Source organism: Python bivittatus, unplaced genomic scaffold, assembly GCF_059951505.1.
Source record: "Python bivittatus isolate LINGU-HERP-01145 unplaced genomic scaffold, Pbiv_v1 ctg000430_np1212, whole genome shotgun sequence".
Taxonomy (NCBI): domain Eukaryota; kingdom Metazoa; phylum Chordata; class Lepidosauria; order Squamata; family Pythonidae; genus Python; species Python bivittatus.
In genome coordinates, this window is record NW_028277071.1 from 1,091,040 (window position 1) to 1,105,858 (window position 14,819).

General features: G+C 40.6%; 1 protein-coding gene across 1 annotated transcript; it reads right to left on the reverse strand.

The window, feature by feature from the left end:
• Positions 1-4,578: 4,578 nt before the first annotated feature.
• On the reverse strand, positions 4,579-5,508 carry LOC103057242 (olfactory receptor 10G6-like). Its single transcript, XM_025176539.2, has one exon. The coding sequence runs from the start codon at positions 5,506-5,508 to the stop codon at positions 4,579-4,581; it is 930 nt and encodes a 309-aa protein (XP_025032307.2).
• Positions 5,509-14,819: the final 9,311 nt, after the last annotated feature.

Sequence of the window (14,819 nt, forward strand, 5' to 3'; positions counted from 1 at the left end):
GACAATATTAAAAGGTATAAAACAGCCACAGGATTGGTGCCGATAACCTGAGGAATAAAATGTGAATCAATCAAATTGGGGGTTGATCCTTTCTGCCTGCCTGCCTATCATCCATCTATCTATCATCTATCTATCTCTATCATCTATCTATCTATCATCTATGTACCTATCTATTTATTTTATTTACAAGATTTAGAAACTACCTTAATCCAGAAGCGTTTTGTCAGTGGAGAGTAATAAAATAACCGATTTTATTAAAATGTTGGTTATAACATACAAATGGAACAATGGGAAAATATGTTGTTGAAAGGTTTGAAATTTACATTATGTTCTAGTCTTAAAGAGAATTCTTATAAAATGATGTACCATTGGTATTTGTCACCAGAGAAATTGTCTAGAATGTATAAAGGTACTTTGAATTTATGGTGGAAATGTGAACAACATGAAGGGACATTTTATCATGTTTGGTGGACATGTAAGAAAGCCAGAACATTTTGGATACAAATACATACACTATTTCAGAAGATTTTAAAGACTAATGTACAGTTGAAACCGGAGGCTTTTCTTTTGGAACTAATGGGCAGACAGTTGGAAAAAAGTTTTGGAACGTTGTTTTTATATATGACAACTGCAGTGAGATTATTATATGCTCAAAAGTGGAAAGGTTCAGCACTAGCCACAATGGAGGAATGGTTGGTGAAGATGTTGGAACTTGCAGAGATGGCTAAACTGACTTCACTGATTACAGAAATGACAATATCTACATTTATTGTTGACTGGAAACCCCTTTTTGCATGAAACAGAAAAAAATGAACTCATGATTCATGGTTTTAACAATTAAGGGAAAACAACTAGTGTGAGATTGTGAGGAGGAAATCCTCCTCCCCCACCATACTGTCTTCTTCTTTGCTGTTTCCTGCCATACAGTTTTCCTCCCTCAAACAAGGCAAAAGATTAAAATTTACCATTAGAATGGGCTCATCCAAAAGATTAAAATGGGGCAGGGAGAATTAAAATTCCTTGCACTTAGCTAAAACATCTCTTCCACGAAGAGATTAGCATTTCAATCAAGCAGTGCTAGACAGGCAAATACCTCAGCTCAAGAAGATGCCAAATTGCAGGAAACCACAACTCAGCAGGGTGCCTGACTTCAGAGCGCTCCCTCTGTGGCTAAGTGCCATTTCTAACAATTGCTAGAGTGGGCTCTCAACCCTGATTGCTCATTGGAAGGATCGATAATGAAGCTCAAGCTCAGATATTTTGGTCACCTAATGCGAAGAGAGATCTCTTTGGAGAAGACCCTGATGCTGGGAAAGATTGAAGGCAAAAGGAGAAGAGGACGGCAGAGGATGAGATGGCTAGATAGCATCACTGAAGCAATGAGCATGAAACTGAGCAAACTCAGGGAGGCAGTGAAGAACAGGAAGGCCTGGTGCAATATGGTTCATGGGGTCACGAAGAGTCGGACACGACTTAACGACTAAACAACAACAAAGAGTGGGCTCTTTCACATACCTTCAAGGAGCAATAGCAGGATCTTCTCTATATAAAGGGTTCCCAGGAAAACGAAGGCGTGGCCGCCTTCCGACAGCTAATTCTGCATGTTGTGCTCTCAGAAATAAAACCTTATCTCTGTTTCAAGCAACTGCCTGAGCATTTTTATTCCTGGCTTGAAAACAAACTTCGTAAGATTTCTTTCCAATACGAGATAACAGAAAAAAGAGCTTTTCTTTTTGTAACCACAGAGTAAGAGATAATTTTGTAATCATATTCATATTTGCTGCAAAGAATATCGGAAGCTTCTTCTGTCTATTTCTTTTTATCTTTTCTTTTTGCACTTTTGTCTTTTCTTTTTTTTTTTTTTAATCTTCTCCTTTCTTCTCTTTTTTGGTATTAGTTTTTGTGAGTTTCATCTTTTTAAAACTTTTAATAAAATTTATATAAAAAAACAGATTTTATTAAAAGCCATATGCTTCATCAGGTGCATAGAGTGGCTAGCCCAGTGTTGTCCAAACTTGGCCACTTTAAGAGGAGTGGACTTCAACTCCCATGGCTGGCTGGGGAATTCTGGGAGTTGAAGTCCACTCATCTTAAAGTGCCCAGGTTTGGGCAACACTGGGCTAGACTGATGTAGGATGTAGATTAGGGGGAGGTGGGGAGGGAAAGGGAGGGGAAGACAGTTTGGTTATGCAGATGGAGACTACATAAGACAGATCAGAAACCTTTATCAATTAACAAATATAATGTGTTAAAACCCATTGTGTTTGTTGCGATCTTCCAAGATGGCCTGAAACCTTTGAACAGATGTGAGTTCAACAATTTCTTGCTTGAGGGTGCTGTTAAAGTCCTGCTTTTCCAAAACAGTGTACAAACACAATACAAAGTAGAATAAAATAAAAATAACACGGTGAGGAATAACAGTAATAGAGGTAGTCATTTTCCTCTGGCTGACCAAACGTCTTTGAGAAAAAACAGGTTGTAACAGGCCATTAGGGGGGGGGGGGATTCTTGCATCAAGGGAGAAGCTATTCCAAAGGAGGTGAGCAGTTACAGAGAATGCCCCCCTCTTGAGCCCCCTTCTCATTGTATCTCCTGCGAAGCTCGTACCTAGCTGATGCTTATAAAGGCAACCAGTAATAAATCTTGAATAAGTCTTTATATTCTAAATGTCTAATGCTCATTACCACTCTGAATTAGTCATTCTTTATACATAATATCATTCAAAATGATTAATTGTATGTCATTGTAAATAACTGAACTCAGCTGGATTGTTGATTTCTAATCACAGTCACTTGTATTTGTTTTCTTCATAACGGACAATATTTTTCCCTCTTGTCAACTTGAAGTTCTGCTTGTGTATGAAAATAAAATGGGTTTTGTGAGGATCATCAGGTTGCCAACCGTATGGTCAATATCCTCTCCTAGCCAATATTTGCTGGGTTTTAGTGAAACAGAGCAACTGGAAATATGAATAGTCTTCATTAAAAGCAGAACAAAGGTCCTCAAGAAGGCAATAATCCATCAACCGGAGGGCTGGAATTCTAAAGAGAAGTTTAAGCAGCTTCCCCAAATGTGGGAATTCTTGCCTTGAAGTAGTGGATATTTCTCATGGAGAACCATGTGTCCTAAAAGTTCCAGCTTCCTTTCCTTGATGGTATCCAGTTTCTCTGTCATTGCCCCTACTTTGGAAAACAATCTTGTTTCTTACACATTCATCCCATGATATTTTAAATCATCTTCTGTAAAGCCACCTTTACATATCCTGGTTGCACAATCTACATGTGTGGTTTGGCAAAAAAAACCCTACAATCTTCTTGTTTAGGACAGTAAAATCAAAATAATAAGTAGGATTGTTGATCACCAAGCTCCAGAAGGAGATGGTGCTAAACAAAAATTGAAAGCAATTATTTATGTTACTTAAATATCACTTAGTTACCAATATGTCTGTCATTCCTTCTCTGCCCAATATGCCTCACAGGGTATTTATTGGGGCAAATAAATAGAAGTTTTATTAATATAACTCTGAGCACCTGGAGAGCATGAATTCAACTGAATCAACTGAATTTTAAAAAGAACACTGCATTTTCCCATTCTACATGGAGTGGCAAATCCTACCTCTCATATATCTAAATGAACAAAATTGGGAAGATTATCTTATGTGATCTCAGACCAGGATACCAATATCTTGGCTATGATCCCATTCCTGTTCCCCTAGTTCTCTACTGATGAAGGACACACACAGAGTACACTCATAGTTTTCCCGCTAAGAGAATTACAGCAATCATGACAAATTGTTGTTTCCTCAGAATGCTACTAAAATACTAAGATCTGATCTTAGTTCAGATGTTAATTTATTAACAACATATTAATATAATAAAGTTGGCCTTTCTCACCCTCCTCAAAATAATTCTTGGAATTATTAGGCTTGTTATCAGTGTCCTAACAATTATGTAGGTGTATCTCTAAAAAGTAGGATGTTTTGACACAAGGAAGTTCCTAAAAGCTGTTGACATTGCTTCTGTGTGTGATACATAGTGGGATGTTAGATAGATGAGAGAGAAAGAGAGAGAGAGAGAGAGAGATTCTATGGATGTTAAAGACTATGCATTCACCAGCTCCTTCTCAAGTCTAAACAAGCATTCCCTTCACATGGCTGTAGTCAGAACATCACAGCACATGGAAGAATCTTAATGATAAAAATCACAGACATGGAAGAGGCTCAGTGGTCCTGTTTGCAAAACATGCTTAAGTAAGACAATATGTCTGTATGTCTGTGTGTAGTGTGCAGTGTGTCATCCGAACAGCTAAACTTAGGTAAGTCAAGGAAATAAAAATAAGCACTCTTTGATTAACTGGAATATCCATAATCATGCCCTGCCAGCATCCAGTCCACTTTTTACTTATTTGTTGAAATTATACTCACCCCACCCATTCCCTCAAGAATCTCAAAGTGGCTTACATGGTGCCTGGGCCTACAGGTCAATAGCTATAACAGCTTTTTGTTTAGAATTAAAGTCCTAATCAATATTGTCTGGCAATACCCAGGAGGGGATTCACTGTATCGGGCTCCTGGAATGTTCAAAGGGCCAGATTAGGTCTACGCAAGTTTATCAGGGCAACTTTTATGTCCTTGTTCCTTAGCGTATAGATAATGGGATTCAAAAGTGGAGTCAGTGATGTGTAGAAGACTGCCACTACTCCATCCAGTGGATCCTGAGATCCTGGTCTCAAATAGATGAAGACAAGGGGCACATAGTAGGTCACCACTACACTTATATGAGCACTACAGGTAGAGAAAGCACGTTGACGACCTTGGGCACTGTGGATCTTCAGGATGGTGGAAACAATGTACACGTAGGAAGTCAAAATCAGAAGGAAGCATGTGGTGGCCACAAGCCCAACATCCACCGTGGTTACCATCTCATTGAGCGTTGTGTCAGCAGAGACCAGTTTCAGCACAGCAGGGATATCACAGAAGATATAGTTGACCTGGTTTTCCCAGCCAAAGGGCAAGCGAAAAACAAGGGCTGTCTCCATCAGGGAGTGAAGGCATCCTCCAACCCAGGTGCCCATGGCCAGGAAGAGACATGTCCTATGATTCATGATGGTGCCATAATGGAATGGTTTGTAAATAGCCAGAAAGCGATCATAGGCCATCAATGTATAAAGGAAGCATTCTGTGCAACCCAAAAAATGGGAGAAGAAGAGTTGACATACACAACCTCCAAAGGATATGATCCTCCCACCTTCTAAAAATCCAGCAATTAACTTGGGAACAACCACAGTGGAGATTGTCATGTCTAGAAAGGACAAATGGCAGAGAAACCAGTACATGGGCTTGTGGAGTTGGGGATTAGATAGCACAACCAACAGGATCAGAAGATTGCCAAAGAGTGTTAGTAAATAAATGAGGAGGAATAAGCTGAATAAAAGTTCCTTTAGACTACTGGGATATGGAAAGCCAACAAGGACAAACTCAGTCAATGAAGTTTGATTCTCACCTTCCATCTGTACGACATAAAAAGTCAGGGGTATAATCAGTCATGGAAAGAGGACTGTCAGTAAGCACAGAACATAATGAAATCTTTAAGCTGTCACAGGTATGTATGACTGATCTAAACAGATGTTCAACATACTTTGTTATTTCATGTTAGCACATCTCACAGACATGGACCTAAATGAGGTTTGGCAGTGTAAGACACACAGATTGTTCCTGATACCTCCAGATAACACCTATTTAGCTCACAAAATATTATAACATCTATCCATGTCCCTCACAGCTTTATGTGAAGTGACATTTGCTGCTTGAAAGTTGTTGATGCCCAAAATATGTTAATCCCAACTCTGGACAAACGGGAAAGAAAAGGAAGAAACATGTCCTTCCTGGAAATTCCTGACCTGAGATGCAGATCATTATCTCTGCGCAGAGGCACCGTTTTGTTCCTCTAAACTATGGCAGTCCAAGCATGCTTTGCAGGTTTTCCAGAAATTAGTCTTCCAAAAATGAAGTAGTTTACCAGGTTTTGGGTGAAACAAGCCTGGAACAGCAGGGGTTCACTGTATGTACTGAGAACCTCTTCATTCAGCGGGTGAAGGAAGATATAAAAAGGTCAGCTATCCTTGACCTGATGTTAACCAATAGAGGAGAAGATTTGAAAGACATGGAAGTAGCAGCTATGTTGAGAAATAGCAATCATGTTGTTTTGGATTTCTTAACTTTTCTTTCTCATGGTACATGTGTTCAAGCAGAGGCCAAAACTTCACAACATCCATCAGAGATGCTTCGATTTGGATTCCTACATGGAGCACAGAGTTGATCTCTCTGATCTCAGTGGTCTTTCCCACCTCTATTATTCTATCACATGAACAGTTCTTTGAACAGGAGGATCAGGACAATTTGGGGCTTTCCACCATCATGCCTCTCCCTAGCATCCTATACTGAAATCGTTCAATTTTCTGTCTGCTGGTAAGACGAGCTTTAGATCTGCTCAAAATTCTGAAGATGGTTGCTTAAATTTTGGCTGCAAAACAGATGCCATATGTCTTACCTCAACCTTGCTAAGCACTTTGGTTATTCACCTTAACAAAGGGTACCATGCAAAAAGATTGGATGACCATCCTTTGTATTTGACCCAGGTAGTCCATCTGCTCATCCAGATGATTCCACATTATTCACAGTTTCAGCTCATTTGCAAACGAACTTCTATCGCATGTTGAAACCTTTCTAAAAGTCCTTGCTCCCACCCCACATCATGTCTCACCCAAAGATGGACTTTGCCTCTAATGCCAAGAATAGTCAGAACACAACTGGGGATGAGGAGACCATTCCAGGTTACTTGGTAAAGTCTTGCAATGTGTCTTCTCTCCAAGGGTCTGAGAGACATTCATGGATTTTTGGAGGCAGAAGTAGTCTTAGAAGGAGGAAATGGCTCATGCAATTCATCCATCATCTCAACAAGGAGGAAGCTGGGCTACCTGGTTTAACTCCAATCTTCTTGTCTTTTCTAATGCCTTTATAACATGTTCTTGTATATACTCCCAAGCTGCCTCTCTCTCCAAATCCCATTTGCATTTTCATCTCTAAGGACCTATCACCCTTGATTTGTAGTCTTTAGAGCTCTCATTAAACACGATTGCTGCCTCTGAACAAATCTCTTCAAGATTGATTTAAAAGGTGGAATGAGAAGATTCCAAATAACAAACGTTGTAGTTGAATCAGCTCTGGGATGGTTAATAAACAGAACAGGTTAGAAGAGTTTGAGGTGTTGTTGTGTGTTCCTCCTCATCATCTCCATTCTCGCTCAAGACAACAACTTTTATACGCCTCTAGTTCACCCTTCCCTAACCACTGCCCTCCGTAACTGATGGACTGCAGCCACCATCATCCCCAGCCATTATGACTTAGACTGATGGACCCATTGATAGTACCAGTACCAGTCTTAGTGTAAACTGTCTTACCATTAGGGGTGGATGAGGAATGGGGTCTATTGAAATTTTGAAAGGCATATACTAAGTTTAAATCTCTTTAATGTATTGGAAAACCTGTAAGGTATGCATCCAAAATCCATATGCTTCAGAACTTTCTAACCCTGTCCCCTCTGGGGTTTTTTAATGTTCTTATACTTCACCTTTCATTAGAGCAATGCCAGAGATAGATCAACTTCCTGGGCTGGTGGACACACTTGGAATTTAGAGAGCATATTGCAGGCACTTTCTCAAGATGGCTGCCCTGGAGAGAGGAGTAGCCATGATGGGTGTGGTCAGTGGGGAAAAAAATCAATTTCCTTGAACATAAACTGGTTACTCCTGGCCATTCCCATCCTCCTTGCCCTGAGATTGCTACTCCCTAACAATATTTATCCTGGGGGGTAGGCAAGCAGGCTGTTGGGATTGTCCCACCTCAACTTCCTGAAACCCTTGAAATATATCCATTTCCTTCTTCAGAAAAGGGGAAAAGAAGGGATGTCATGCAGCAAGCTCCTGAGCATGTACAGAAATCTTCTCTCCAAGCTTACAAAGCTGACAGTATGTTTCAATACATACTTTCAGTGGATCTGGATCACTGTGAGCACTATCCATGTATCATATCCAACATTTAGAACTTTATTGAAATATGAAGTGGTCAGTCCAAGAAGGCATACAGAAGGGGGTAGAGATGTGACTGTTTTCCCCCTTCAGCTGATGGGCACAGACGAGCTGGGTACAACATGACATGATTTGCCTCTGGTCCTGGATTAGCTATTAAGGCTGTGTGGGCTTCAAAATGATTCAGGAGTGTTTTGAGTGTGCCCAAACACAGTGCTTCTTTGTTATTCATTAAAGCATTTTCAACTCTGTTCATCTCGAGTGGTAAGCTCTCAAGAATCATAGAAGAGGAAGTCCTATTTTGGCCATCAGCCCCCTACTCCCAAAAGGAACCAACATTAAATCTACAATCCCAAGAAACCACTGTCCAGCCTCTGCTTCACTTCATTTCCAGAGGTTGGAATGTACTGTATAACCTCTGGGATTCAGCAGAGTGCTAGATGTAATGACCAGGCAGTACAAGAGCTTAACAAACAGGTTGGATGAACTCTTCCAAGCACCCTGTCTGTATCCTCAGGCTGTAGAAATACATACAATCCTAAAATTGGAAGTAACCATAAAGATCACCTAGTCCAAACCCTGCTTGCTTCTGGATCTACTACAGCATCTGTGACATATGACCACACGGCTTCTTAACATCATTCAAATGAGCCTCACCAGATAGTAAGCTGAACACATCTACAGATTGAGTTGCCAGATAAGGATCAAGTTTCTCCTCAAAATAACAAGCTAAAACTTCAAAGCCCAATCCTTATGTCCACCTCACCAACATCTTTCTGAAGAACAGGATAAGAAGGAAGCCAGCTCCAAATATTATTTCCCCATTAGTGACTTAGGACATTTTTAGAGAAGCATTTCTTAACCTCAGCAACTTTAAGATGTGTGGACTTCAACTCCCAGAATTCTCCAGCCAGCCGTTTTAAAGCAACTCTTCATTAATGTTATATTGCCACAATCAATAGCAGAGATACTAATTCAGATTGACTGTGTTTCAGCTCCTTTCAGAACTCAGTGACCAACCTGGCTGATCATTTTCTTAGAAAAATTCTGCATCACATTTAGATGATAACAAAAATATCCAGATAACCTTCTGCTGCCCTCTAGGGATCATCGGAACATTTTCAGCCCAGATGTAGAAGACCTACTTTTAAGACCAGCAACTATATTTAACTTTTAGGTTTTTCATCAGAGTTGGTTTTCCTCTCCCCTCCCCTTTCCTTCTTCTTTGTAGTGGGTCTATTATATCATAAGCTTTTGGTCAAGCCCTAATCACTTCTTTAGAAACAATAAAAATTATGAATGAACCAAGCCCCCAGGAGCAACCATTAGATAAAAAGGATGGGGCTTTCCCCCAAGTTTTCTGCAGTGTAATAGAAAAAACTCTATCTTGCATGGGACCAGGCCAATTCTTACAGGCAGTACAAATTTTACAAATCAAGATTTACAACACTTAAAACCACTTGTGTATCTCTAATTAACATTTGCTAAGAATGCAAAACAAGCTATATTCAATTGTTGAGCCCTGGAGAGTCTCAAACAAATTAAAACATGAAGCCATGGAGGTCCCAAGATGCAATATCTAGCTATATAGACATGTAGTTAAAATTGGGTGCCATATGATGTGGACTGGAAAGAGACTCTGTTTCCATTTGTACCCAATCTGCAGAAGACAAAATGTATGTCTCCTTCCAGGAGTATAGATTGTTGGGTTTGTAGAATAGAATCATTTTTTTGCTTATTGTATTAAGGCAATTTTTTTTCCCCAGATTGCAGATACTTTGATCATTGTTTCTTCTTTGTGAATTGATTTGGCATAATACAAAAGCTCAGTAGCCTGCACAAAAGCCAGCTTGGTGGAGTGGTTAAAGGCACCAGGCTAGAAACCAGGAGACTGTGACTTCTAGCCCTGATTTAGGCATGAAAGCCACCTGGGTGACCTTGAATCTTTCGCTCCCTCATAGCTCTAGGAAGACAATAGCAAACATTTCCGAAAATGCCACATAGAAAATGCATGGGGTAGGAGTTGAACTTGACTCAACAGCATAAAAAAAAATTGTTCAGAAGTGATGAGATTCCTTGCCTAGTAATCCTATAGTCCAAAATATTAGAATGGAAGGAAAGCAAGGAAGTAAAACCCAGAATGCAATGGAATAGAAAAACATCCCTTAGCCCTAGAAGCGGGGAAAGAACAAAGGGATTTAAGAAACTGTGGGATTAGGGAAATAAGATTCATCCTAAACTTAGGCAGGAAGAAAGACAGAACAAAATATAAAACTGGATGAAACTGATAATAACATGCCAATGTTGGGTTCAATATTGGAGATAGATGTAACAGACATTTAGCATCATATTGATGATGCTCTGAGTTTGTTCCTTATTGCTTGGCATGCCATTTTTAAAAAATGGATTGGCACCAAAAGCTGCAAAGGCTGTTGGCTGACATATCTTTGGAGCTGATTTGGTACAGGGATGCAAGAGAAATGTATTTGAGTTGCATTTTGAAGGCAAACCAGCTAATGTTGTGTTTTGAACAAATACCAACCAGAATGATCGCTTGGGATTCAGAGTTCTCCAAATGTTGCAGTGCACTCTGCCAACAATAAAACAATGAAATGCATATTAGGAGAAAGAGTCATGAAAAATGCAAATGTTGAGGAACACCATGTACAACATTACATGAAAATTATTTGCAATAACTGTTTGGAGTGGCTTTCTGGGTGGAGATACTAGGAATTTTGTCTGTTCTCAATGGAGTTGCAGAGTATCAGAAAGAACAAGGATGAAGTTTGGGGGTGGTCCCAGAGTCATTGTATTGTATTGATTTAATTAATAATTAGTTGTATTGGTTTAATCTCCATGGCTGGAGACACTTGTTACAGCTTCTGCTGGAATATGAACAATGACATTTCATGAACAGAGACAACCTAGTTACTGTTTTTCTCTTACTGATAACTTCACACATAGATTGATATGATGAACATGGGGTTGGGGGCAGAGGGTGGCTATATTTACACTTAGTCCAGAAGTTGAAGTCAATGCATAATTTGGTGGCTAGTTCAAGGAACAATTAGTAGGCTCCGTGTCACCCCTCTGCTGAAGCAATTGCGTTGATTATCAGCTGGTTGGTGAGACAGATTCAGGGTTTTGTTTATTATATGTAAGATCCTAAAGAACTTGAAATCAGGATTCTTGATAGACATCTTTTACCAGATCCGATCAACCAATGAGTTTTTTATACATAAGGCCAGGATATTTGTAGAAATGCCTGTCTCTGATTACCTCTGCCCATCCCACCAGAACCAGAAGAATCATCCTAAGTCAGGTCCTACCTATTAGACACTTAGAAGGAACAAGATGGACAATATAGATGGGACATTTTGTGGGATCTAGAAGGCATGCCTTTTCTGTTGATGTGCCTGCTCTAGATGAACAGCATTTGCCTGGCAATCTGAAGGGTTCACACTCTGTAAGCCTTCACAAGACGTTAAAGCCCTGGATGTTCCCACAGGCATTTGGGCCAGGAGGTTAAGTGAGCCCCATTGGCTGGTTGTTTAGTTACTTTTTTAGTGATTTAGTGGCATGAGTTATATTATGGATTTTTGTGTTTTGTTTTATAAATTGGGTTTTTTGTTTTCGTCTTCTATACCAGCTGGAGTCACTTTGGTGACATGGACAGCCATATACAGTAAATTGTTTAAGTAAATAAAAAAAAAAAAAAGTGCTGAAAACCAGAGTGCCTTCTGGAAGTCACGTACGGGTGGGATCCCTCTGGGATACTCCCCAAAATTTGTGTAATGCCTATTCCCATTAATAGATAGGTCTTCTTTCTATGAAGTTTGGATGAATGGCTTCCATTTCTGCTTTGTGTGGAAGGGGATCCTCCGTGTATAGGAGAAGGTTTTTCATTGTATTGCTTTGAATGTATTATCTTTACTGAGTATTGTACATTCTGAAAAGCACTTCGGGATACCATGTATGGAAAGTTATTTATTTATTTATTTATATACATTTGATTTATTCTCCGCCCATCTCCCCACAGTGAGGAACTCTGGGCCGCTCACAAGGTATATATAAACCTAACAGTGACTAACAATCATTACAAATCTACTGTGCTATATATACAGTATTACACTATGTGACCAGCAGTGGTCGCTAGGGGGTCATCCGGGCTTTTCCTCCTCCGTGGATCTTTTCTCGCCGCTCGCATCGATCGTAGCTCATGCCGGTTGCCTTCGGAGTTCGGTCGGCGCCGGTAGTTTGCTCCCCCGCGCAGCACCGCCGATTCCTCCCATCTAAACGGGAGTCCCCATTTACAGTCAGGTCCAGAAATATTGGGACATCGACACAATTCTAACATCTTTGGCTCTATACACCACCACAATGGATTTGGAATGAAACAAACACAATGTGCCTTAACTGCAGACTGTCAGCTTTAATTTGAGGGTATGTACATCCAACTCAGGTGAACGGTGTAGGAATTACAACAGTTTGCATATGTGCCTCCCGCTTGGTAAGGGACCAAAAGTAATGGGACAATTGGCTTCTCAGCTGTTCCATGGCCAGGTGTGTGATATCCCCTCAGTACCCCAATTACAATGTACAGATAAAAGGCCCAGAGTTCATTTCAAGTGTGCTATTTGCATGTGGAATCTGTTGCTGTCAACTCTCAAGATGAGATCCAAAGAGCTGTCACTATCAGTGAAGCAAGCCATCATGAGGCTGAAGAAACAAAACAAACCCATCAGAGAGATAGCAAGAACATTAGGCGTGGCCAAAACAATGTTTGGAACATTCTCAAAAAGAAGGAACGCACCGGTGAGCTCAGCAACACCAAAAGACCCGGGAGACAATGGAAAACAACTGTGGTGGATGACCGAAGAATTCGTTCCCTGGTGAAGAAAACACCCTTCACAACAGTTGGCCAGATCAAGAACACTCTCCAGGAGGTAGGTGTATGTGTGTCAAAGTCAACAATCAAAAGAAGACTTCACCAGAGTGAATACAGAGGGTTCACCACAAGATGTAAACCATTGGTGAGCCTCAAAAACAGGAAGGCCAGATTAGAGTTTGCCAAACGACATCTAAAAACGCCTTCACAGTTCTGGAACAACATCCTATGGACAGATGAGACCAAGATCAACTTATACCAGAGTGATGGGAAGAGAAGAGTATGGAGAAGGAAAGGAACTGCTCATGATCCTAAGCATACCACCTCATCAGTGAAGCATGGTGGTGGTAATGTCATGGCGTGGACATGTATGGCTGCCAATGGAACTGGTTCTCTTGTATTTATTGATGATGTGACTGCTGACAAAAGCAGCAGGATGAATTCTGCAGTGTTTCGGGCAATATTATCTGCTCACATTCAGCCAAATGCTGCAGAACTCATTGGACGGCGCTTCACAGTACAGATGGACAGTGACCCAAAGCATACTGTAAAAGCAACCAAAGAGTTTTTGAAGGGACAGAAGTGGAATGTTATGCAATGGCCAAGTCAATCACCTGACCTGAATCCCATTGAGCATGCATTTCACTTGCTGAAGACAAAACTGAAGGGAAAATGCCCCAAGAACAAGCAGGAACTGAAGACAGTTGCAGTAGAGGCCTGGCAGAGCATCACCAGGGATGAAACCCAGCATCTGGTGATGTCTATGCGTTCCAGACTTCAGGCTGTGATTGACTGCAACGGATTTGCAACCAAGTATTAAAAAGGGAAAGTTTGATGTATGATTATTATTCTGTCCCATTACTTTTGGTCCCTTAACAAGTGGGAGGCACATATGCAAACTGTTGTAATTCCTACACCGTTCACCTGAGTTGGATGTACATACCCTCAAATTAAAGCTGACAGTCTGCAGTTAAAGCACATTGTGTTTGTTTCATTCCAAATCCATTGTGGTGGTGTATAGAGCCAAAGATGTTAGAATTGTGTCGATGTCCCAATATTTCTGGACCTGACTGTATCGAACTGCTGGGTGAACAGGAGCTAGGACGAGTGATGGGAGCTCTCCCCATCCTGCGGAGCCAGGCCCGAACTGCTGGAGTGCCGACCATTTCTGGCCTGCAAACTCCAGCATCATTAAGCCCTGTGCCACCACGTCCCATCATCATTATCCAACCAACTCTCCATCCAGTTGACCAATAAGGGAAAACTAATCAGCTCTCCATTACTGTATATGAAAATTCTCAGAGGCACTAGGATTGTTCCTGTAAAAAAAGAAAATGGACTTTGGTATGACAAGCCAAGGTCTTTTAAGCTGAATGATAGACAAACCAGAAATTGACAAATTCCAAAAGGACATAGGAAGTTGTCCTACAATAACTGAGACCACTGGGCCACCTAGACTTGTAATGATGATTGATCACAGTTTGGCTTGTCTGGTTTTGGCTTAGTTTGTCATGAAACAATCCCATTGTGATTTATTCAACAATCCATGGTTTAAAACAGAAATCCAGTCACTCACTGGCAGTGGTTCTCCTAGTTTTCCAGCCCTATTTGGAAATATCAAGAATTGAACCCAAGCCGTTCTACAGCTAAACCTTTCTTTTCTTGATCCATCTTTGCTTTAAGCCTGCACATCTTCTGCTTTTTCAGTTCCAAGCAGGTAGGAAAGTGGGACACCTTAAAACAGCATCAGAGTGTTGGTTCAGTCAAAAGGAGAATTAAGTTGAGGACAGCTTTTTGACTCTTCTTCTGTCTTCTAAGAAAAATCTGGTGAGAAACAGTATGCAGG